This window comes from Rhea americana, unplaced genomic scaffold (assembly GCF_003343005.1).
Source record: "Rhea americana isolate MKP2758 unplaced genomic scaffold, rheAme1 scaffold_105, whole genome shotgun sequence".
Classification (NCBI taxonomy): domain Eukaryota; kingdom Metazoa; phylum Chordata; class Aves; order Rheiformes; family Rheidae; genus Rhea; species Rhea americana.
In genome coordinates this window covers 3,110,632-3,134,666 of record NW_028185095.1, presented here as the reverse complement: position 1 = coordinate 3,134,666, position 24,035 = coordinate 3,110,632, and the positions used below count along the sequence as shown (strand labels likewise).

At 40.1% G+C, this 24,035-nt stretch overlaps 2 protein-coding genes and 1 long non-coding RNA gene across 4 annotated transcripts; 2 read left to right on the top strand and 1 right to left on the bottom strand.

The window, feature by feature from the left end:
* Positions 1–868: 868 nt before the first annotated feature.
* On the top strand, positions 869–13,520 carry NMI (N-myc and STAT interactor). Of its 2 annotated transcripts, none has more exons than XM_085308808.1 (10): positions 869–1,005; positions 2,201–2,251; positions 3,776–3,853; positions 4,143–4,301; positions 6,130–6,237; positions 8,320–8,482; positions 9,076–9,182; positions 9,300–9,489; positions 10,183–10,286; positions 11,235–13,520. In XM_085308808.1, exons 2-10 carry the CDS (start codon positions 2,207–2,209, stop codon positions 11,421–11,423), a joined length of 1,143 nt encoding a protein of 380 aa, XP_085164934.1. In that variant the 5' UTR covers positions 869–1,005; positions 2,201–2,206; the 3' UTR covers positions 11,424–13,520. The 2 variants fall into 2 exon arrangements, with proteins under 2 accessions (XP_085164934.1, XP_085164928.1); XM_085308802.1 differs by having other exon boundaries at positions 10,180–10,286.
* Positions 13,521–13,867: 347 nt separating this feature from the next.
* RBM43 (RNA binding motif protein 43) lies at positions 13,868–18,737 on the top strand. The gene is made up of 4 exons (XM_085308791.1): positions 13,868–14,008; positions 16,319–16,517; positions 17,033–17,139; positions 17,220–18,737. The coding sequence occupies exons 1-4, from the start codon at positions 13,928–13,930 to the stop codon at positions 17,991–17,993; spliced, it is 1,161 nt and encodes a 386-aa protein (XP_085164917.1). The 5' UTR covers positions 13,868–13,927; the 3' UTR covers positions 17,994–18,737.
* A 1,664-nt stretch (positions 18,738–20,401) lies between these two features.
* Positions 20,402–23,225, bottom strand: LOC146601308 (uncharacterized). The gene is made up of 3 exons (XR_014896276.1): positions 23,131–23,225; positions 22,683–22,754; positions 20,402–21,714 (listed from the first exon to the last, which is right to left on the bottom strand). It is a non-coding gene; the product is annotated as an uncharacterized LOC146601308 (long non-coding RNA).
* Between the last annotated feature and the right edge of the window lie 810 nt (positions 23,226–24,035).

The following is a 24,035-nucleotide window of genomic DNA, read 5'->3' as shown; positions in this document are numbered from 1 at the left end:
CTAGTTCTAGGTGTATCTGCCACTGATCATGTTTATGTCATGGGAAGATTTATATACCRAAGGGTTCATAAAAGCACCATGTTCCTTTAGGAAGGGGACTGAGCCCCTCTGCTTGGTAAGAGACCACAGCCAGCACTCTGCCACAGAGCCCCAACTCACCCCTGTGGCACAAGATGGCAGGTACCTCTAAGATGGCGGCTACCCCAAGATGGCRGGTACCTCTAAGATGGCGGCTACCCCAAGATGGCAGGTATGCCTAAGATGGTGGCCACTGCAGGATGGTGGGTACTTCTTTCCCAAAGGGAATGACTGTGGGGCTCCGGCTGGTCAGGGGCCACTGCCTGCACCACCTTCAGAGGTCTGAGCTTTCTGGAAGTGGTAGTTTGAATGTGGCAGCTGCATCAGCACTGGGTATTTCTGTCACTGAATATTCATCTTTTGCTGCAGCCCGCTGACCTAGTCATTCATAATATGAACATGTMATCCTAGAAAATATGTAACAACACACAACACAAATCTAACAAAACCTAGCATACAGACACCCAGCTTTAGTAATTTGGCTGCATAAAAAATTCTGGAGGCCAAACCACAAGTTTCAGCCATGTTAAAAGTGGGTGAAACAAAAGTAATATATGGAAGGAAAACGAGGGCAGACTCGAAGCCCTTGGGCCATCCTTGAAGGAAGGCAACGAGAAGGCTTCGCAGCCCACCCCTACCGGTACCTCTTCCGTGATCTTTAGGGGCGCTGCCCGCGGGGTTACTTATCGGGGGGGGGGAGGTACCGGCAGGCGGCCGTGTTTCCGCGGGGCGTCACGGCAGCGGGAAGGGCCGCCCAGGGCAGGCGACAGCGGGCCCGGGGTGCCGGGAAAGCGCCGTCCCCCGGCGGGGAGGCGCGGTGCGGCGCCGCGCTGAGGCGGAGGGAAGCTCCAGCTTCCCTCACGTGATTTCGAGGAAAAGGCAGCGAGCGGCGCCGCCCGCGAGGAGCCGCCGCGGGACCCGCGCCCCGTAAGTGCGACTCTGCTGGGGGTCCCCGCCGAGCCGTGCCGTGCCGAGCCGAGCCGTGGCAGGTGCCCAGGGCTGCGCCGCTCCCGAGGCGCCGCGTTTGACCGGGGGCTTTTTCCGTTGTAAATCTCGCCGCCCCCCGTCGCGCCTCTGGCCCCACGGGGGGTCCGAGCGCCCGGCGCTGCCGTCCTGCTCTTCGGTAGTGCGCCCCATGGGCAGCAGCACCCCCGGCCTTCCCGGGCCGCGTTGGGCAGCGCTGTCCCGGCGCGCCGGCAGCGCCTCCCCCGGCCTGGCGGCCTCCCGGGCCGCGACGGGAGGGCGCTGGGACGGGTGAAAGCAGCCCGATAGCCGCCATTTGGGCCGCCCTGTGGAGAAAYCGCCGTTACTCGCTTTCAGTTCTGTGCATTGGCAACTTGTGCCTAACCTGAGACGTCTGTAATCAACCGGGTTACTTAACGCAGAATCAAGTCCCGAAAACAGGAAGGGGGGACTTGGACAATTATCCAGAGTTGCTAACGGCATTGATTTCAATTCCCTTCTCGAATGCTACGGGTGTTAGGTGGTAGCCAAGCGTTGGATTTCCTGAGGAGAGCCTAAGAAGCGCCCTGTGGGGCTGTCTCCTGGGCAGGTTTCAGAACTGCTGTTTGGAGAGAGGAYGTGAGCGCGGTCACTGTCTGGGTTCAGAGCCCTCGCACCACCCCAGCTCCCGCAGACAAGACCTGTGTGAGCGTCGGTGCGCCCCTGTGCCCGTTTGGGAGTGTTGCCCGTGAATTCACCTAACTTCTTTCTATCCTCACAAAATCTCGTGGCAACAGGTGCCCGATTTTGCACTRTCTGCTGTGTAAGACAGTATTTTAATTCGTTTGTTTTAAGCAGGTTTAAGAGTGGTATAGCTAAGCGCAGAGCACAGAGAAGGTTGTGCATGTTTTTAACAGCACAGTCAGCTCATAAAGGTAGGCACATACCTAAGTTTCAGGTCTAAAAACATGAAGTGCAATGTAGACTTCTTCACATGTCTCTTACACTTGGTAAGAAAGAAGGTTTCAGAAACCCAGTATATACCATTTTTGTTTATAAAATGATGCAACTTTTTTTTAAAAAAAAGCCAAATCCAGCTTCTGCTATTTCATTTTGGAGTGTTCTGCTACAAAAAGAGGCAACAGCCTGAATGTTACACTTTTTTTTCCTGTTCCCTCAGGTTTCAATGGATTTGACATATCCACCATRTTCCTTAGAAAATAACGGTTTTGTAAGTATTTCCTGAAGTATTTCCTACCTGAAAGGATCTGTATTTGACAGTAGGATCTCTCAATGAAAATGCATGTTTGGACAGCAAGGGTGATGGGTCCTGTTTCTGTAGGGAGGATCCCATGACAGATTTTGTGAGAGCTTTCCTTTCCTACCTCACTCGCTAATCTGTAGAGATTTCATAAAGGAATTTCCTCTTTCCCAGTGCCTCCCTTCATTCAGTTCTTGCAGCATGGCAAGTAGTTTGGATGGGACTTTTCATGGAATTTCTTGTGGTTTCCTGTTTTTTTTTTTTTTTTTTTTTTTTTTTTTTTTTTTTTTTTCTTTTTCCTTTTTTTTCTTTCAGGTTGAAAACTGTTGTTTTAGAACATTTTGCAGTAACAAGGAGTTTCCAGTTGTAGCATGTGTATCCATCTGTTTTCCAGCACTCAGTCCCTTGGGTGGAGGATTTTTTTTTCCGGTTTTAAGTTATATACAGATTTGGATTTCCCTGTTGCTTAATAGGCATTTGAAACTGGACAAAGTAGTGGAAATGTTTACTTTTATTTATTTATTTATTAGGAAAACCCAGCATTACCAAGAGAATTGACTAGATTATCTAACAGGCCCTCTCCATGCCTAAATTTCATGATTCACATTCAAGCTTTACGTAATCTTACGTAAAAGGGAGGGATTGTTTCAGCAGGTCTCTTTGGATTTTTTTTTTTGTGTGTGTTCTGCAGAATATTGCAGTCATAGAAACAAAACAGAACAAAGAAGACTTTTCTTGGGCTTTATCCAGTTACAGTTTTCCTGTGTTTGTGAACTTCTATCCTAATTCTGAAATACTACTTTTGTCACCTTTCTCCTACTTGACGTTASATTTTGTTGTCCGGTCTCCATAAGCTTGTAAAAAAATTTGCAAATTTTTCTCCATAGATTCGTATATTATTTATATATACTCTTAGAAGAACTGCTGAGAGAGCATGCAGATAAACCTTTGTGGTGTTGGCGATCTTAGTTCCCTTCAGACGTAATTCCCTTCCCTTCAGGAATAATTTGATTCTATGATTTATCAAAATATTAGCCTGTGAATATTTTCAGTTAGATAGTTAACAAATAGTGATTACTGACCAGTAATGAGTTTCTCAGACTTTTTTGTCCCATTCAGCCGTAAAAAATACTTCAATGAATTGGTCTAACTGTCAGAATGTATTAAAAGAGATTATGTGGTATTTGTAGACATTACAATTAATGAAGCTTATTATGAAGTTAAATAGATCCCCCAAAATGTGTAACTTGCCATGTATCTTGCCAGCACAATTGGAGAGAAACAGTAAATGAGCACCCAGGCAAAATACATTGGACTGTCATTAATGCTTGTACATTGAAAGCTACCRTGGCAAAATGCTTCGTTGAACTGCAAAGTGTTTATTCTTTCAAGTTTAATAGAATAATTTGAACATTTTGTTTTGTTTCAGTTATTTATTCCCTATTTAAAAACAAGCAAACAAACCAAAACACTGTATGCCTCTCTCCTCTCCAGCGTAGAGAAATCACTGACTCTTCTGGCCCATCAACGGATGAAATGGAAAGTCTTAAAGAAGAATTGGAGAGATGGAAGGCAAGTTGTATAAAGTGCACAGAATAATGGCAACAAGCTGAAATATGCTTGGAAGACCATTAGTCCATCCTTCAAAAGAAATTMAGCTCTACCCCTGTTATAGCAGAGGCTTGTCTAACTTGTTTTTCCTTCTTCAATGGTACATGTTTGTGCTGACCTCAGTGGTAACTATACTTTTGTGTCTAAGTGCAGTATTTATCCCTTAGGAGAATTAAAATAAATAAATAGGGCTTACCTCAGGTTTTGTTGATTCTCATGAAAAAAAAAAATAACACTCTTTCTTTTCCAGGAAAGACTTAGAAAAGCTGAGAAGGCAAAAGCTGATCTTCTCCTTTGTAAATTGAGTGCTGATGAAGAGCATTGTAAAGCACAGGATGAGCTGACAAAGCTAAAAGACTTGCGAGAGAAACAGCATAAGGAAAGCAGTATGTCTAGGGAAAACTATGAGGTATGGAGAAGGCTTGCTTACAGCTGTCAGTATTTTCAGAATGGTGAGAGAGGTGTTGATTAGAGAAAATGAGTAATATTTCCATTTCAGTTTAAACAGCTTTATCAGTTTGCAGTCTGTATGAATAAAATATTTTATACATAGTTTTTCAATGGCAAATTAAGAACCRCTGCAATTTTTTAAAAAATAGTAATGCTTGTAAAGTGAAGGCAGAACTTAGACTCATCTTATGTAGAAAATGATGACTGACAAAATTGGTTTTCCTCTTCCAAGATTCTCTGCTTACAGATAAGTTTCAGATTTATGTGATGCAGATAAAAGTGAATTGGTTGCTTCACTTACTCTACAGCTTCCTTAAATCCCAGCATGTGTTACAAAAGGTTACAATATGCAATAGAACTAACATTTTTAACTCACTATGAGCTAGGAAAGCTGGGAGCTAATTTGGCAAGAGTCAGAGCCAGATGGTTGTTCTTTCTAGAACCAAATGGTAATTACCTCAATGTGTCATCATGCAGTTGTTGATTCTGTAATAAGAGAAGTTTTCATGGACTGTCAAGAAGGTATTTCAGTGAAGTTTAGTTTGGCTTGTAAGTTACTGATGAGAAATTACGACTTTGATATTGCAAGTTCTTATGGTATGGGCTAAGTACAAAGAAATAATACAGACACGGCTTATTTCATTAGAAGCTATTTATTTGCTGGGATAAACTCAAGCTGAGGAAAACATAGCTTTGTCCTCGCATACAGAGTTCTATAATAGCTTTGGGCCCGCTGCTGCTGGTTCATCTGTTCTTATTGCCTCCTTCACTCCTTATTCCTTGTGTTCATTCTGGTCCTCCAACTTTAATGTGACTTCTGCCTTTTTGGACTCCTGGAGAAAAGACCTTTTTTTTCCCTGTATGAACTGCTTATTTTTCCCTCCTCTCTCTGAAATCCCTCTTAAACTATTGTTTCAAGTCATATTTTATCTCATCACTGGTTATCAGTGTACTGTGACATTATTTTCACATATTTAGTCTGTGACATTATTTTCACATATTTAGTCTTACTTGTGCAGAGGAACTTCATATGCACAAGTTACTTTACCCATAGTGAGATAACATTCCGCCCATTCAGGTCTGCATGAGATTTACTGAGAGCTTTTTTTGGCTATCCAATCATAAATGTTTTGATTTTATAGCCAGAAAAGGTAATTCTCAGCATCTGGCTTTTGTTTTACATTATCTTCAGCTGATGGGAACTGGTCTAAACATTTTAAATAGTTAATGGCTTTAAAGGAAAGATACTGTAATTTTGTATGGCTGGATCTGATTATTTCTGCTGTRTTTTCTTCTCCTCTGTTGTGTTCTCCATCCAGGAGATACTGGATTTAGTTACATGGGCTTTATGCCCATTTAGGATTTATATATGTAGGGGAAGTATGTCACAGATAGGAGAAAGAGAATAGCAGTTATTTAAGATCCCATTTGGTACAAAAATAATATAATGTGTGTGTATTAACATAGGTTCTGACCTTGCATTTAAAAGGAATTAACARAACAATGCAAAGTAGAGTGTAATTTATGGTACACTGTATATACTTGGAAAAACTAATGCGTCATTTCTGAAAACATTCCTACTGTAACTTACTTCAACTGAAACTGCTCCTTACTGAGTAAATTTACCTTGTGTAAAGTTAAAACTGTGCAAAAAAAAGTCTCATATGGCTGTCATCTAGAAAAATAATTAGAAGTAGAAATATAGTTTATAATGTCYATAGATTTTGCTAAAATAATTTTATCTTCTACACGTTTAATTTTGCATTTAATATTTTTTCATTCTGTAGATAGAACTCTATCTGCTAAATCAAGAAAACAGTGAGCTGAAGAGAGAGATTGAAAAGCTCAAAAAAGACCTTGCAATAAATAACTCTGTGCTTTCACAGGATGGTCAGGTAACGTCTGAAATATTTTGCAATTAGTCTTTTAAGAGGATATATTTTTATTTTGTCACTTCTAGGTTCTTTGGGCGAGTTTTTCAGCATTTTAACCTCTATTGATTTCCATAGAAAATATAGTTCTAAGTTTTCTTTTCTTGTTTCATCTGGCAAGATGGTGTGAGGAAGACCAGAAATATAGAAACAAATACAACAGTATGAGATACTGGGAGCATGAGGAGCATGAAGAGTATCAKAAAATGATTAAATGAAAAACTAGAATAAAACAGTTGCATAACATTAGTAATTTTCAAATATTTTAATTTGATATTTCTTGAGAGGAAAGAGGATGAAGAAAAGGATATRTCCATTACAAGACAAATGTAGCATTTACTGTAGCCTGTCTTGAGCTTGACTTGATTAGTCCCTCTCATATTACTCAAAATCAAAAATAACTCAATTTCACTGATAACTAAATATCACTGATACTAAATGAATGTATGTTCAGAATCCAAAGTGTTTTTTTGGTTTTTTTTGGTTTTTTGGGTTTTTTTTTGGCTGTACTGCTATAGACTCTGAGCTGTTCAGAGAGTAGAACTTTACTTTGGAAATTTCAGCTTTTAAAACTCTGGTTTCATTCTGAATTGGAACCATAAAATCATAGAATCGGTAAGGTTGGAAGGGACCTCTGGAGATCATCTAGTCCAACCTCCCTGCTCAGCAGGGTCACCTAGAGCATGTTAGACAGGGCTGCATCCAGGCGGGCCTTGAAGATCTCCAGAGAAGGAGACTCCACAATCTCTCTGGGCAACCTGTTCCAGTGCTCTGTCACTCTCACAGTAAAGAAATTCCTCCTTATATTCAGGTGGAACTTCCWGTGGTTCARTTTTTGCCCATTTCTTCCTGTCCTGAGGCATGGGACAACTGAAAAGCGTTTAGCCCCATCCCCTTGACACCCTCCCTGCAGGTACTTATATACATTGATAAGATCCCCCCTCAGTCTTCTCTTCCCCAGGCTAAACAGGCCCAGCTCTCACAGCTGTTCCTCAGAGGGCAGATGCTGCAGCCCTCTGATCATCTTCGTAGCCCTGCGCTGGACTCTCTYCAGTAGCTCCATGTCTCAAATGCAACTAAATATTTTGAGAATTTACAATAAAATGAAAACTGTGATCATCGTTTGTATACAAACTTTTGCTTCAGAATTTGAAGTGCTATTCAAGTGTTATTTTGTGTTAATAATACTATAATATTAAACTGTAGCTCCCTAAAATACATTTCTAAGTTCAGAGGTTGTTAATTTTCAGTACAGTTATTGGACAGGGCAAGGCTCTTCTAGAGGGAGATAAAGTGTGGACAGGGGCCTGCCTTCAGTATCTGAATTATCTTTAGGAAGAATGTCTCTCTTGCTATTGGCAGCAGAGGGAACAGAAGGAAAACAGCCTSCTAGTAAGATGCTGAATTCAGCGTTTTGAAGATAGGTGGCAGAAATGCTTTTGGTACTTTTGGTACTTGGTCTGTCTTATCTTTTCTTCCACACAAGGCTTTCTTTTGAAATAGTTATGTAAAAGTAGAAAAACAGATACTTGAAACTCACTCAAGTATATTAAAATAGACTTTCCTAACCAGAATTTTTCATGAACACTTTTAACCTGTCCCAGCTATAAAATATGTAGATATTCTTACCTGTTTTACCAAGATGATAAGATGCAAGGCCATCTGTTAGCAGACTTCCTATTGCTGTAGAGCAGTGATGGAGTTAGGCACGTGTAAATGGTAACATGAATGGCTGCAATACTTGCATTGTGCAAATTTTTCTTGCCAAAGATACTCTAATTCTACAGATAGAAAACCCCATGGACTTCAACWGAAGCTTTTCTTTATAAAATCAAGCCCAAGCTTGAAATTAATCAAATAAAACCCCTCATAGACCAAAATCCCAGAAAGAGACATGCACGTCTATATTTAGTTTAGTTGTACCTGTTCTACAAGCAGTAACTTCAATCTGCTTGATTGTTAAACTTATAGGTGAGACTGTACTGTTCATTTTTCTGTTATATAATAAATGACAGCTTTTTTTCTGTATTGATTTTAAAATACTAGATTAAAAAAAAGGTAGCAGAAATGAAAATGAAATTYGTTCAGATGGAAGATATGAAGGATGATAATCCAGATATGAATACTCACTGTGTTTTTTATGTAACTACAAAAATCCCATTCAAACTGGATAAAAACCAAGCACTGCTTACTTTTGAAGATGAGAAAGGTATGATGCATATTTTGATCRTAAAGTGAATGTCACTGATGGGTAGATCTGAGATGGTGGAGGGACGGAGCAGTCTGTAACTTGCCTGTTTCCCTGAGATGCTTGCTGTTTGAACAGCCTGGTGCCTGCCTGCAAAGAGCCTGCARGCGCTCTGGCTGGGCCTGCTTGGTGGGTAACTCAGCCTGATGTTATGCAAGTATATTGCAGACAGAGTCCAACTCATTTGTTTTTGCTGGAAACTAACCTATCTAATAGGCATTCTCTATAGCCAGTAATGATGTGGTTTTCATACAAGAATCTTAAGTGAAATATGTAAAGTCTAGTATTAGTAGTTTGTAGAGAGAGAGCATCTTTTGACAGCAACTTTCAWTCTAAAAATAGTAAAACATTTTACCTGTTGCCTGTAGTCAGCTAGATTTTACAGAAATACACATCTGAAGATGCAGATAGTGGAATCTGGATACCTAGCTGTTACTTATGTATCCTTTACTGATGCCAAAGGAGATTTTGCTTACCAGACTAGGGAACAGTCTAATTTTCATAATGGTTACACAAGGCTTTTCATATCTGAAAACTTACAATTTTCCTTACAGTTGCCCAGAGGCTGATAAAAATGGATAAGCATACTGTGAACCTGGACAGTGAAATAGCGAATGTGAGAGTGATGCCTTTTACACTTCAAATGGGAATCAAATTTAAGGTAATTGACTGAAATACAGAACTATAAAAATATAAACTTGCAGTACTTAAAAAGCATTAAGCTCAGTTTTGTGAGTGGCTTTCAGTCACAAAATGCACAAAAAATTATTTTTGTTAGCTCCATATCACTATTTCTGGAAAGAAGATCAATGTTTCTGAAATACCAGAGCTATCAATTCCTAATGACTGGATGAGAGACAAATTAGAGCTGCATTTCTACAAATCTGAACATGGAGGAGGAGAAATAGAGAGTGTAAAATATGACAAAAGATCTGGAACAGCTGTTATTACATTCCTCAAACCTGAAGGTACTCTATGCAATATTTTGTTAGCCATTTTGTTACAGGCTGTATTGTCTGTTTCCTAACAGTCTTTCTACGTTAACTTAACCACTGAACGAAGTACATCATTCCTGTTATACTTTACTCTCCCTGGGAAGAGTTGTGGTTTCACTTGCATATCTGTAAATAAAGTAGTATTTCATCACATTCCTTTTTGATCAWACATGACTTTATGTAGCTTGTGAGCTTTGTTTCTTTTGTAACTTTGTCAAAGTTTTTCATTTACATTGCTGGATGCTTATACTGGAGAGAGAAAATTAGGGAAATATGTTTGATTTTTAGCTCTTGTTCATGACAATGAAGTTAAGAAAGGCATTCAGATTGCCTAACTTTAGGCATTCTGGTTTAAGTGTATAAAATTCTACCAAGATCAGTGGAGCCACATCCATTTAGTGCAGCTGCTTTAGATTTATTTCAGAAGCTTTTGTGAATATTTAATTATTTTGCTTTGCTGGAAATGCCAATTCCAATGTTCAAATACACTTTTTCATATTGCGTATAAGAAATATACAAATGTACTTATTAAATTATTAAAGGTACAAATATATTGGCTTCTAAGTCTGTATTACAAAAAGATTAGTCTGTTTTTTATATGATTGCAAAAACCCATTTTAGATTATATTAATGTTATTCSCCTTTTCTCATTCTCCTTTACAGCAGCTAGCAGCTTTGTGAGATGCGCTAAACGTCCTTTCTTTGTGAATGGAAGGTGCTGTATGGTTTCTGTGTTCCCCAGCACAGAAGAACACTTGGAAGAGTTTCAGGTAAAATAATCTAACTTGTGCTACCATGTAAATAGAAGGTATGGACAGAATTTTTTGTTTGGAGAACTGCAGAGGCTTTCTTGACACTCAAACCATGAAACTTCATAGCAAGTGGGAGGCTGCAATGTACTGTTGATACTTTTATGCTTTGCAGTGTGAAAGCTGTAATTCATTTGAAAAGGATATGCCTGTTTTTCCTTGATCAGATTGCATTACCATTTACCATAATGTCTATGTTAGGCAATAGGCAGATATTGAATTGTTTATGAAGTGAAGTAGGCTAATAGYAGACACAACAACAGTGTATTTCCARATCACAGGGTACTGTCATATTCAGCCCTAATCAGARGCTTGGTTGACTGTGTCAGCAAAGACTCCTGTTATTCTGCGAAACATTTGCTCAGTCAATTTTTCATTGAATCATTCAACCAAAATAGTGTCCCTTTTTCCATTAACTGCTCTACTTGCTCATCTTGTTCTCACTGAAATGCTTTGTCTTTTACTTTGTATAAGTAGATGGTAATGAAGTCAGTATTGCATCAGGCCTTTAACTAAAGCATATGCATTCGTGAAATTTGACAACATCCTTTGCAAGTGTGTATCAGTGTGTTGACRTTGATTTTGACCGAGTGATACCAGCTAGAATCATCAGAGATCCAGAAATCCAGTGTGTGCATTAAGGAATGTAGGAGACACAAGTTAGACGCTAGATGCATTTCSTATCAGATGCATTACCTGTCAGACTCTGCAGCCTGTGGAGTTCAGATCTTCTGTTAGTTTCAGCAATTTAAAATATACCACAGTGTCCAAAATCTTAAAATGTAATCAAAGATCATAGCTATAGCTTCTCAGGGATATGTTTATTTCTGGTATCTAATCAGTTCCTTAAGACATACATGCAGTACCTGATAGGTAATACATGTTCTTTTGGTTTTCTTTCCTCAATAGATCTGTTCTGGGATTTCTAAGAAGACCATTCTGTTGCAAGGAATTCAAGAGACTGAAGATGATGAGGAAAGTGTACAGGACATGATTGAAATTCATTTTCAAAAGCCTAGTAATGGTGGTGGGGAAATAGAGAATATTAAATATGTATCAAAAGGGGTTATGTGGGCTTATTTTGAGGAGGATACTTAATGATACATGAAGTGTAGGTAGAACTCTCGAAGTCCTGCGTTTTTGCTTTTTCAGAGGCATGGGAAATTATGCATCTAGTTATTGTATAATTATGCTTTAGTATTCTGAAATCTATACTTGAAAAAGAGGAACTACCTGCCTTTTTGATTCAACTAAGCATAGAGATTCAGTGAAAAAAACTGCTTGTGGTTCCAGAGATTCCTGATGAAAGTCGTGAAAAAGGCCTTTATCAGCACTTAATATAAGATTGCTTTCTGCAAATCTGAAGGCTTTGTATCTTCATATTTTAGATCRGTGATATACTCCAAAGTGGGATAAATCTGCTCCTTCTTAAATTTTGATTAGGAAAACCAGCTATAACGCCACTCAAAAGTGTTCTGACAGGCCTGCTTTTTCGGTGCCTTAACTTCAAAAAGTCTYTCTCTGAGACAGCTCTAGTCCTGATTAGGTTACAAGGTACCACCACACCTCAAGATAAATTCAAAGCATTTACTTTGTAGTTGAATAAAATTTCTGTCAACAAATTAGTGATAAAATGGCAATAGAGAAAGGGACTATATGTATGTGTATATGTATACATATATATGTATCTGTCAAATGGTGATTGTTATGGAAGAGATTTAGTCAAGAAATTGCACCTTATGAGAAATACAGTATTCCTAATTCAGCTGTTGAAATGCTGTCATTTCCTTGAGGATCTGGTCCAACTTCTGCTGAGCTTCTATTAAGATAACAGCCTGGTTTGCTAGATTTTCTTATTTTTGTTTCTAGAGTTACATTTTTTCCTTTGTTCTGTGTGTTTATTTTTCTTAATTTAAAATGCTACCAGTGCTAGCTACAAATTTAGATGGTTCTTCATCTAAAACAGATTGCTTTGTAACAGTACTGGGGAAACGATCTAATGATGCATGCTGCATCCGAGGTATTTGTTGCATGTGACTGGCCAGTTTTCCAACTTCAGAAATGTAGGTATAGAGTCAGCTGGAAAAAAGCATAAAAATTTTAGGGTAAATTATTTTTTCAGCCTTTAAATTCCTTTTGATTCCAGTTCATCCTCTCAGTTCTCATTCTAAAAGATCTTTGAAAATGGAAGTGCAAAGTCAGAGAAGGATTTATTTTCCCCCCAAGGGTGGATATTTTTGCTTTTCTGCTGTGGTCTTATTTACTTGCTACCTTGGAGTCTGAAACCGTTTGGCAGTAGTAATCTTCAAAGTAGTATAGGTCCAACATGAAAAATAACACTTCATATTTTAGATCTTAGTATGCAAAAAAGGAGTATGCCCTTAACTCTAGTGTAAGAAGAGCCCTACAGATACACCTCAGATATTATTATTCTATAGAAGTTGTATTTTTCAATTAATAAACAATAAATATGTTTGAATATAGAAAACTAAAAGGCCAGTACCACCACAGTTGATTTTGAAGTTACTGGAAGAAGATGCMTGTGATTGTAGCTCCTCTTACTGTTCAGTGCATGCAAAGGCATGGATTGATTATCTGACAACTGTGAAGGAAAAAAGAAATAAGTAAGTAGTGGAGTACTTGTGAGGACTGTGTACTTGTGCCTATAGCTTTTTTTAAGACTAGTTTACAAGATCAAATGCCTTAAAAAGAAAGAAGGGAAAGATTTAATGAAGATTACTTAAAAAAAAAAAAAAGTCGGGAATTTTAGCCATACCTCACTGATAAATGCTGAGAAGTAAATCCTTGGAGGAGAAGGTTTAAAATTTTCATAAGGTCCCATAGCATGTGGGACTAGTGATAAGAGACAGGTTTCAAGTACTGAGGATGAGACTTTTAATAACCAATTTGAGAAGTTCACAAATATCTTAATTTTYTATCTGATACACTGATTATACTATTTAAATTTAAAAGCAGTAGCAGTGCCATAGAAAGGCAACGGGAAATAATTTTTCGAGGAAGAATGCCTACTTAATGAATTTATTTTTTGACTAGGAGTTTGCACAAGAGCTTTTTTTATGCATGTATAGATGTAGCTTCCACGATGTGGCAGACCTTACAGCCGAAACAGCCCTTATAGTGAGACGTTTGGATGTCGCTGCAGCTGTAAAAACTCAGTAAAGCACTTGGACGGCGGTTTCTGTGTGCCTGTGTGTACTTTGTTGCGCTGGGAGCTGGGTTATGTCGCCTTTCGCTGAGGAGAGGGAGTAAAGACAGCGGGTGGCGGAGCGAAGCACAGTCCGAGTCCGGTGCTGTGTGTGTGTGTGTGGGGGGGGGGGGACGAGGACTGAGGGAAAACGGGGACTCCAAAGGCTTTAAGTAAAAGCTGGGGGGAAAGGCGTGCAGCTGTAACCGGAGCCGTGCTCCCCGCTCGCTCGCTGCTGTGGCTAAGAGTGAGGGAGGCGGGGGCAGACGACAGGCTGSGGACTACGCAGCGCCATGGCCGCGGCGCTCGGAGGAAAAAGCGCGGGGAAGGCGGCGGCAGGGCCCGCCCAGTGCGGGCGGGGCCCGCGGCGAAGCGAAGCGCGGCCCGCGGTGCCGCCATGGCGAGCGGCGCCGCGCCGGGCGGGGGCCGTTACGGTGACCGTTACGGCGACCGTTACGCGGGGGCTCCTCAGACGCAGGTGAGCGAGGGGAAGCGTCTGAGCAGAAGCGGCGGCGCGGAGCCCCCCGGCCCTGCCGTGGCCTTGCTCCGGCCGCCGCACGAAGGCGCCTCCTTCCCTTTCCCGTCTTGTTAGGAACTTGAGTGCGTTAAGAATAGCAGCGTCGTCATGGCTTAATTGTTGCCCTCTCTCCTTCGACTCCGTCACGGAAGTAAATACTTAGTGCTCGGACAACACTAAGGATTTTATGGTAGCTCTTATCTCAGCCTTTCATTCTTTTTAGTGTTAGTAACAGGTCTGATTTTCTTCCCACTTGCATTGCTGTTTTAGGGTGGTTTTTTTATAGCAACATGAACTGGTGAGATCTGTTTGCGTCTTCCTATCTGATTTGAATAGTCTCTTCAGTGTTTATGTAGTGTTTCACTGCCCTGGTAACAACAGCAAAATCTGTTAGTGCTGCAGTTAYTTGGAAGAGAACAATATTCCTTTTTAGACACCTTAACAAAACACCGAGCTCGTAAGTTATCTCTGGGCCGCCTTCTGAGCTGATACCAGATCGCTTTGGTCTGCAGCAGCCCTAGCAGCTGCAGGAAGAGGAAGTTGCTTGGCTCCCCACCTCTGATTAGCCAGGTCAGGAGATGCCATAAGCGGACTACAGACTACAGACTTCCATGGAAACGGTGTGCTGGGAAGATGGCAAATGCCTAGTATGACTGCGCAGGGCTGTGGCCCGGCATGCGTGCGTGTTTGTCTAGCCAGTGCTAGACCTAGGGTGCKCCTTTCTCGCTTAGCAGCATCCCCGTGCCATTTTTTGCAGGTCTACATTTCTAGCTAGCAACAGTACATTCCTTTTTTATTTTTTTTTATTTTTTTCTTTTTTGACCCCCTAAGTGCAATAGGTTACCTTAGTGTTGCTCCAGAATACCAGCTGGCAAGATGTGAGATACTGCCCGACAGCTGAGCGCTCCTACTCATGCAGGGGATGCACTGGTCGTGTGAGATGTTAAAACTCCTCATTTTAGAATCRCCATTTGTTTTCTCTTTGTGCTTTCTGGCTAGTGCAGAAACTTGATATTCAAATGAACATTACCACCAGGAAAAAAAAAAGAAAAAAAAAAGCACCCAATATAACTTAAGCCCTTAGCTCTTTAAATTTGATGGATGATAAAAGTAGGCCTCATGTCTTCGTGAATTAAAAGCGGTGCATGGTCACACTGTCTCACTGAATCTGTCTCCTCATTCCCTTCAGAAATACTATTCCACAAAGCTTTGGATGCATGTCAATGAAAAATTAGTCTCCTATGGCACATATTGCGGGCTTTTAAACTGCTGCGCTGGCCCTAATATTTTATGCAGCATGGATCCAGAAGAAACTTTTTAAGAGAAGTCTAAGCAGTTTAGAAAAAAAATTAACTTTGAGTACAGTCACTCAGAAGTTACTGACAGTTTGTTCCCACAACAGCTTCTGTGCAGACATACTGAATTATTTACTTTCTTCCAAAAAGTCAATGAACTGTTACAGAATTTACTCAAGTGTTCAGTAATTTTGTCATGATATTCCCAGTGAAATACTACTTTTTATTTTCTGTGTAATAAGAATGGAAGGAAAATATGCTTTTTCTTTACAAGACCTAGATGCAAATCCTATTTAGGATGGGTTTCATGTTTGCAGCATTGGGAGGCTTGGTTCTGATGAAAATCATGTGTGTATTTAGTTATTTTATGCACAGCAAATCCCAGATGACTGGGATTATGTTCTTCCAGTTTAACAAGGTTATCCATTTAATAAGTGGAAAGAGATGAGTCAGAGCATAACGCTAGATCCCAGCTCTCATGAATTTAACAAAGAAGGACTATCTGAACCTGACCCTGCCATTCTGAAATGTCAATCCTTATTGAACCAAACATGCAATTAACAATTTTAATTATCTTAAAATTCTAAATATTAGAATCAGAGTGGAGTAAAGAATCTTAGCAGCATGGCACTGAATACTTCATTTGAGAAGCTGTTAAATTTAGTTGTAATTTTTACTGCTCTAACAAAAGATGATACTAAAAGTGTGTAAATTACTTAACAGAGTCAGGCGATTTTTTACTCTACAGTAATGTAAAAGTGCCTGAGGGAAGTCTGGCATTCTTGGGAATCAAAATCTGATTCAGCAGTCTTCCTGATTTATCTGCTGAACAGGGACGTTGTCTGTGCTGAAGAAACGGAAGTCACAGTAGCTGTCAGGGTGGATTTGGGTAACTATAGGAGAGGGCTATCGGCTAACAGTAAAACATGTCACTGGTAGTACCTGTGTTTACAGTGTGTCATGTGTCTTTACACAGGCAACAGGACAAACTGCTAAATCAGCAAGGACAGTTGTCATCTCCGGTGTTCCGGATGGCCTTCTGAATGATGATGTCATGACTGATATACTGGTGATTCATTTCCAAATGGGAAAGAACAATGGTGGAGATGTGGAAGAAATAATGTATCCAACAATGAAAAAAGGAGTTGCGTATTTAACTTTTGAAGATCCAGAAGGTATTTATACTAGTAAACTGTAGAAATCACAGCTGTCACACAAAGAATTAGCCATAGAATGTTAACCTTAAAACAAACCATTTCAAATTGCGTACTGGTACTAGGATTTTATGTATCTGAAAGACTAACACCTCTTTTTTAGTCAAGTTTTAGGATTTTATTTCTGTTCATAAATAGACATAACTGAACAAAGTTTCATGCAAAGTATTTGTTTGGTTTGGTGTAGTTTTAGGAATAAATTTATACTCTGCGTAACAGACAGGAATTTTAAAGTCAGACCTTTGGGAATAAATCTCTGCCAATTAATATGCTAAGAAGACAAGCTTCCATCTCCTCTGAAAAATTTTGACTGATGCATGAAGTATTAGGCAAGAGTATTAAATTACCTGTTTATATGTATGGAAAATTGTTTGGGGAAACATCAAGAAAAAAACACCTGTGAAGTGCTCCAGCCATCAGACTGGCAATAGCACATTATTTTACCGTAGAACAAGTGAATCTGACTTTCTTTATAGTTGTAGAGAATGTTCTAAAAAAGGATGAACATCGACTAGAAGACAAGAGGCTGTCTGGATACTATCCTCTGAAAGTAACCCGCTGCCCACAGTATTACTGTGAAAATGTAAGCTCATTCACTATTTATCTAATTGTACATCCGTTGCTATGTTAGCTTTATTTAACTTCTGTAATTTAAAATTGTAGGTCTTCAGCTCTGTCACGTCTGTCCTCAAYATGTCTATTTTCAAAGATCAATTTGTTTTAGAAGACCTGATACAAGAACTTAAAAAGAACATCAGAGCTTTGAGCTTTGGTTGTTTGGAGTCCAATGGGCATATTTCTGTTCAAGGGCCATTTCCAGCAATCAAATTGCTAAAAGACTTTCTCTTATTAAAAGCAAAATCCCTTTCAGAGAAGGACAAAGGAGAAGAAAATAAGCCCCTTCAGAGACCAAAGAGAAAGCTCCGGCAACAAAGACTTTCCATGGAGACAAGTAATTTAATTTCTGATCCAGATGGAGAAAAACAGGTGGTTGTTCTTGACACAGATATATACCACTACATGAAACACTTTTTTTTCAAGAAATTCCTAGTAAATTATGATGTTGTAATTTCTGACATTACTGATGGTGAGATAACTACAGTATATCTTGAGAATGCCAGAAGTAGGTCTGGTGCTGGACAGGTTTTAAGAATCAAAGAGGAAATTGAAAATCAGTCAGTAAAACTTCATAACAGTTTACGTAAAGAAAGGATCTATCTTGAGGGGCGGACGGGAGATGAAAAGCAGAAATACAAACAGGCGTGTGAAACTGTAAAATCCCATTACCCATATGTTTTGATTATTCCTTATGATACTCACATTGATATTATAGGAGATTCTTCTGAGATTTTTGAATTCACAAAGAAAATAAGCAGAAAGATTCAGAATCAAAAGATTCAGCTAGAAAGATTGTGTTCACGTGACTGCTGCAAGTGAAACAAGTCATCTCTGACTCCCAGTGAAGGACAGCAGGCCAACAGGGAAGTCCTAGCTCTAGATAGGAAGTTTTCAGTTCTGTACCTTTCACACAGGATTTCAAAGCATTTTACTGAATAAGAACCAAGCTTGTTTGCACCAGGCATTTGCCATGGGCAGTTTCTTATTCCATATAAAAACTCCATTGTACCTTTGACCTGCCACCTTCATAATAATTTCACAATCTAATGAAGAGTTAGTTAACGTAAGTTACTTTCTAGGTTGAATGCCTTGGAGCATTGAATTTCCCTTTTGAGGGGTACTGTGCAATGCACAGAGATGATTAGATTTTAACAGGTCTCAATGTATATGTATAGTTTAAAAAATCATCCTTATATGTGTTACTTTTACTTTACAGAGCTATCAGAATGATGTCTGTCTTCACTTTCATTTTTGGGGTTAAATAACTATTGTTAAACCTGAATGCTCATTACAGAATTCCACCTCACTCATTAAAATTAGGGACCAAGTCAGCCCACAGTAATGCAGTTTAGTATTTTTTAAAAAAACAAGATTAACTTTTTCTATATTCATTTTAAGGTTCCAAGTGCCCCACCTTCCCCAATTTAGGCTTTTAAATCTTTTTTTTTCTAAACTAGTTCTATTTTTTGTGATGTGATAATGTTCAGAATACTTGCTCTTTTGTCTTATGTGTAGGCAAAGCTCTTAAGTTTTTAAGGCATTAAATAAATGAATTGTTAAAAATATTCTGTGAGTTTTCMTTAAACCATCTCCCAGCTTTTTCTTTGGAAGCCCACCATGCTTTAGGCATTTTCTTGCCATGACTGAATATCCATTGCAGTTATACCAATGGAAGATCAAGTTGTTGTACTAGTGTCAATGCTGTGTATTAAAATACACTGTCAAAGAAAATGGGGAGACGATGAGCTTAGTACTTTGCTGAATTGGAAGGTGGGGTGGGGGGAAGAAGTATTTAAAGGTTTAGTCTCTTCTAAATTCCTCTGTAGTCACTAGATATACCAAGGGAGAATCAGAGGTGAAGCTGAACACAGGTGCCCAAAATCAGGCCCTGGAAGAGCCCCTCATCTAGTTTCCACAGACCATGTAGACAGTTCTCCAACAGTTTGCTTTTTTGAATACTCCCCATAGAGCTTAAACAAAGATAGGAAGTTTTTCAACCTTGTAAAAGAGAAAATCCTCTATGAAGAGATAATCCTGTAATGAAATTAGTGCTCCTTCTTATGTCTGGTCTKTTTCCAGGGTCTTATTTTTTTCTGATTCCCTGTGTTAGTATACCCTGTTCACTTCAGTAAATGTTTAAGGCTAGAATGATAAGCCAGTGGCACTGACAGAAGTATTGTTCAATTCTTACTTCCTGGTCAAAATTTGCAAATCTTGAAAAGAGCACAGTTAAATAAAATCATTAACTTAAATAATTACAGGTAAGTTCCAAGCCAAAGTGAAATGCTGCTTCACTTACAAATCGGATTTCACTTGAATAGTTTAGCAAACAGCGTCACTGACTACGCTACTATCTCTATGGGCTTTGCTATTGCTTTGTCATGCATAACCCAGGCCATGATGGACTGATTTGCTTCAGTTTTGCAGTTTTSGTTTGCAGAACCCTGCATCAGCTTGAGGGGAGTAAGTGGCAACATCATAGCAGCTTGTTCCTGGCCATATTTTGGTTGTAACAGTTGCTCTTCAGGTCCACTTTTAATATTCCCCATTGCCACAGTGTCCTTGGTGGTGCTTAGCTGCTGAACGCTCCAGTCGAATGCATATCCTGCTGGGCAGTGGTGTCTCATTGTTTCCTGGTGCTCTCCCATCTGCTGTCTCTGCTCTTACACCAAGGATATAACTTATTTGGACAAAAAGAACATTGCTTGTTGCTTTTTTATGGAGGGTCTACTGAACCAGGATCTCAGTCCACAGTGCCTTAGTCAATAATACCTATTGTTGTGTCCTAGGCTTTCTGGGCCTATTTTTTCATGTCAGATTTGCAGTAACATCGTAAGAGGAAGCCTCACACTTGTCATCTTTGATGGTTTGTTGTAGCTGTGCAAGGGCAGAGTAATAAGCCTATGACTCTGACTGAGCTGCTCTTTTAGGCTTAACCCCACAGATGAACCTGCTTTCCATAGCAGAAAGAAAATGTCAGCTGTGATCCAGCAGGATAGACTAGTGTTTGCTATAAGATGCATAACACCATTTCAGCAGAAAAATACAAGTGCAACCAGTATTTGTTACCTGCATTCATGATGCAGATACCATGGAAAACAATAGATGTTTAGCAAAAAAGACAGCCCCATTTCATCCTTATTGTGAACACTTAATTGCAACAAAAAGAATCAATATTAGGTCTGCTAATACTTTCCAGTTCTCATTCTCACAGCTGTTTGCAATGGTAAGCAAAGCACTGTTATATTTATTAAGCACCACTTGACATAGTCATTTAATATTTGCATATATTGAAAAATACCTGGGAAGGAACACTGGATTTTATTCCTAGATCTAAACCATTGATGGTAACTCAATACTCTCAGTATCAGGTTTGCACTTTTAATTTGAATAGATAATTTACCCATGAGACCTCAACAAAACATTTCTCCTTATTGCTGTGCTGACACTTGCTGCCCTTCACCAGATTCACCAGAAGGGGATACATAACAGTTCATGTTGTGAAAACACAAGGCCACAAGGCCTAATTTTGACTTATAGCAGAATTCTCATTGACAAAACGTGTAAAAAAAAAAAAAAAAAAAGTCACAAATACCAGCACAATCTGATGATCTCAGCTCCTGGCAGCACCCCACTGAAGTCAATGGGGTGAACATCATCTATTGTCTGAAAATCTGACTGGGAATTTGTTCACTGATACAAAACATACATTACTCTGGAATGGCAAAGGGAGGACAAAATCTTCTTTCTTCTCCGTTGTACCTGTGCATCTGTACGATTTAAGAGACCTATTCAGCTCCTATGGGAAGGAGGTGGTTACATGAGAAAAATGCCCTTCCTGCAGGCTTGTCATCAAAACTGCCTCTGCGAGGTTCGAGGTGCACTGGAGCTTTCTCTGTGCATTTGTTAACAAACACGTACTACAAGGACCTGTCACATCTCCTGAAAGCTTGAAATGCCAAAATGTTGTTTACTTAAGGAAAAGGGGGAATCTTGCTACTTTTGGGAACCATTTGTCTTATTTAAAAAAGAATGAGGATTCAGAAACATAAATAGTGCTACTATCAACTCATTCTTTAGGACTATTAGGCTTACCTTTCCTCCTGGCCACACTGGAGAATTAGAAGCATAAAACCCAGGAGGAAAACACTCATCAGCTGGGAGTTAGCTAGGGACCACGAGTGATTCAGTGGTCCACAAGTGATGCAGCCTGCTGGGGCTGGCCGGTGATGTGCCTCTCCCACCAGGAGAGAAGGAGATGAACTTAGCAGCTTGTGTATCCGGAGAAGCTGACGCTTGCGCTTGGCTCTGATTCAGCCCTCAGGAAGCTTCCATAAACAAACACACACGTTCCTGTTTTGTTGTACATCTTGTGCAGGAGAGAAACGCAGCTGTGCAACAGGGCCAAGCTCACACTGGGAAAATTCCTTCTCAATTGCAGAGCATTTCTGTGGTGACTCTTCCCTTCAGCTTTAGCGAGGCTGCTGGGTGTTTATGGGGTATGTGGCTTCTCTCCAATTTGTCACCGATGCCTGTTTAGCTGCATGCAAGAGAACATTTGTGAGGGTGTCACGGTTTAGTTGAAAATAACTAATTCCTCCTTGTTTTTTGGGACTTTTACCCTTCACTGGTTACTCATGAGAGCAAGTAACCTTTTCCATCACCTCTTTTAAACTAAGATCATGAATAGTGAAGTCAAATGTGTATCTATCTTTTTTACCATTTTCACTTAGCATTAGGGGGTAGGAATCTTCCCTGACAGCTGAGACAGGCTGTGTGAAGATAACCAGACAACTTGGCAGGGGGCAAATTTTTTTAAACTAAAATTTGATTAAAAACACAGAAAAATTAAGCCAAAACTGGACAACAATATACAATTGATAGAGTCCAGTCTGGTTGTACTTATTTTTTCCCTAGTTACAAGGAACTGCGGAATGCCTGCCAGAAAACAAGTCTCTTTTTCTGCTTAGCCTAACACAGCTTTCCTTTGTCTCCTGATACCCATTAATAAGCTTTAAAAAAATCTGAAAGTAACTCGGTTAAGATGAAATACTACCTTTAATGGCAGCAACCATTGCTGCTGGAACATTCTATTTAAACAATTTTTTTCAATAGGATTCCCCCTCTCCTTATTACTACTACTTTTGTAATAGTAGCAGTACAGATCAGCATCAGCTATGTTAAGTATGTTACAAAAAATGAAAAAAATGTATAAAATATTGGGAAAACAAAGTTCTGATTTCTTCATGCAGGTCAGATATTGAGAAATCATCTCAGGCTTTTTGTTCTACAAGTACAACATAATGATTTGATTCAAAATCAAAAGGAGTGAGGTCCAGAAAATCATTTTTTTTAAGTCATCGTGCAGCAGCAGAGACCAAGGGTTGAGGAGGGAACTAAGGGAGGCAGGGATGGGTGGACAAGACGCTGCTGCAGTTTTTTCTGCTTCAGGAAGGCCACAGAGAAGGGGGTCCCCAAAGGCAATAAACTCAGTGTACTCAGCCTTACCAGCAACGTGTCCCCATTTTCGAAGGAAATTCGAAAGCATCCAAGCTCACGTCCTCTCATTGGATTATCTAGCTACAAAGATAAGAAGAAATGGGCATTAACTCATGAAAGCAATGAACTGCATTTCATACTCCTTTGAGTTCTTACACTGCAGACTAGGAAATGCACCCCATCTTGAAAGCAATAAGTACAGATGGCAAAGCTATTGCTTAGACTGAAACACTTCAAAAAACCACCAGGCATTTTCTCCAAGGTAAAAACTGGAGCTGACAGTCACAACTCATCCCTGATCAAGCTGTAAGCAGCAGGCTGCATATAGTGCGTATGGAGCTACACACCCTACTTCTTAGACGTGCTCCAGAAACAGCTTGATATTTCCTGGCAAGTTCAAGTGTGGAAAGTGGAGATGGGCTGTAGGATCTTGACCACCAACAGCTACTGGCATTACCTGCTTCACAGACATTCATCCACAGGCTGGACGTAAGCAGGTGCCATCTCTCCCAGCAGGTTGTATCGGACGGGCTTTGTCCAAAACGACTTTTTCTCCTGGTTGCTGGGAAAGGAAGCAGGGAAACAACGACAGGAATGCTAAACCGCAGTGCCATAAATCTGGGGAGCACAAGAGGGAGCCAGATGCTGTGCAGCTGCATTTGCAGCCTCCTGGCTTGGGGTTCTGCCTGGCAGCTCCCCAGGCAGCACTGAGCAGCTGCCTTCAGCGCAGGAAGGGCGATCTGCGAGAAATGAAGTTATCCTCTGTTACATAGCCGGTGTGAATGGAGTTTAGATTATACTTGTTTTGAACAGATGTTCAGAGAGAGTTTTGCAAACTCACATAAAGTACTGTTTCATCAAATACCCACCTGAAGAAGATTCTTTCAAGATTATATAAAAATGAGGAAGCAAATCAAGCAAGTCAAGCACTCATTGATTTTACACTTAAATTATGAATGGATAAGATGACCAGAAGCCCAACCACTGCTAGAGTTAATTCCTTGTTAAAAATCATTACTTCAGCCCACAGCACGCTGAATCGCACGGGCACTATGCAGCATGGAGGTAGAATAGGGAACACAGAGGAAATAACCTTGGCGGTCACATGAGTTGGGGGTGACTACCGCCCTGCCGCTACTTTGAACCAAGAGGGGCTTATAGGAAGGAAGAGAATGAAAAAGCCAGTAGCTCTGTGCCTTCCTGCATGATCCTTCCTGGTGGTTTTGGCCCATCAGTGCTGAGGAGAAGCAGTGGGAAGCTGTGACTAGTTTATCCCACCTCCTGTTGGTTTGGCTAGCGCTGAAGTTAGTGGGCAGTGCTGGTATATATCCAGCATGGGTTAGTTAAGACACATGGGGGGGG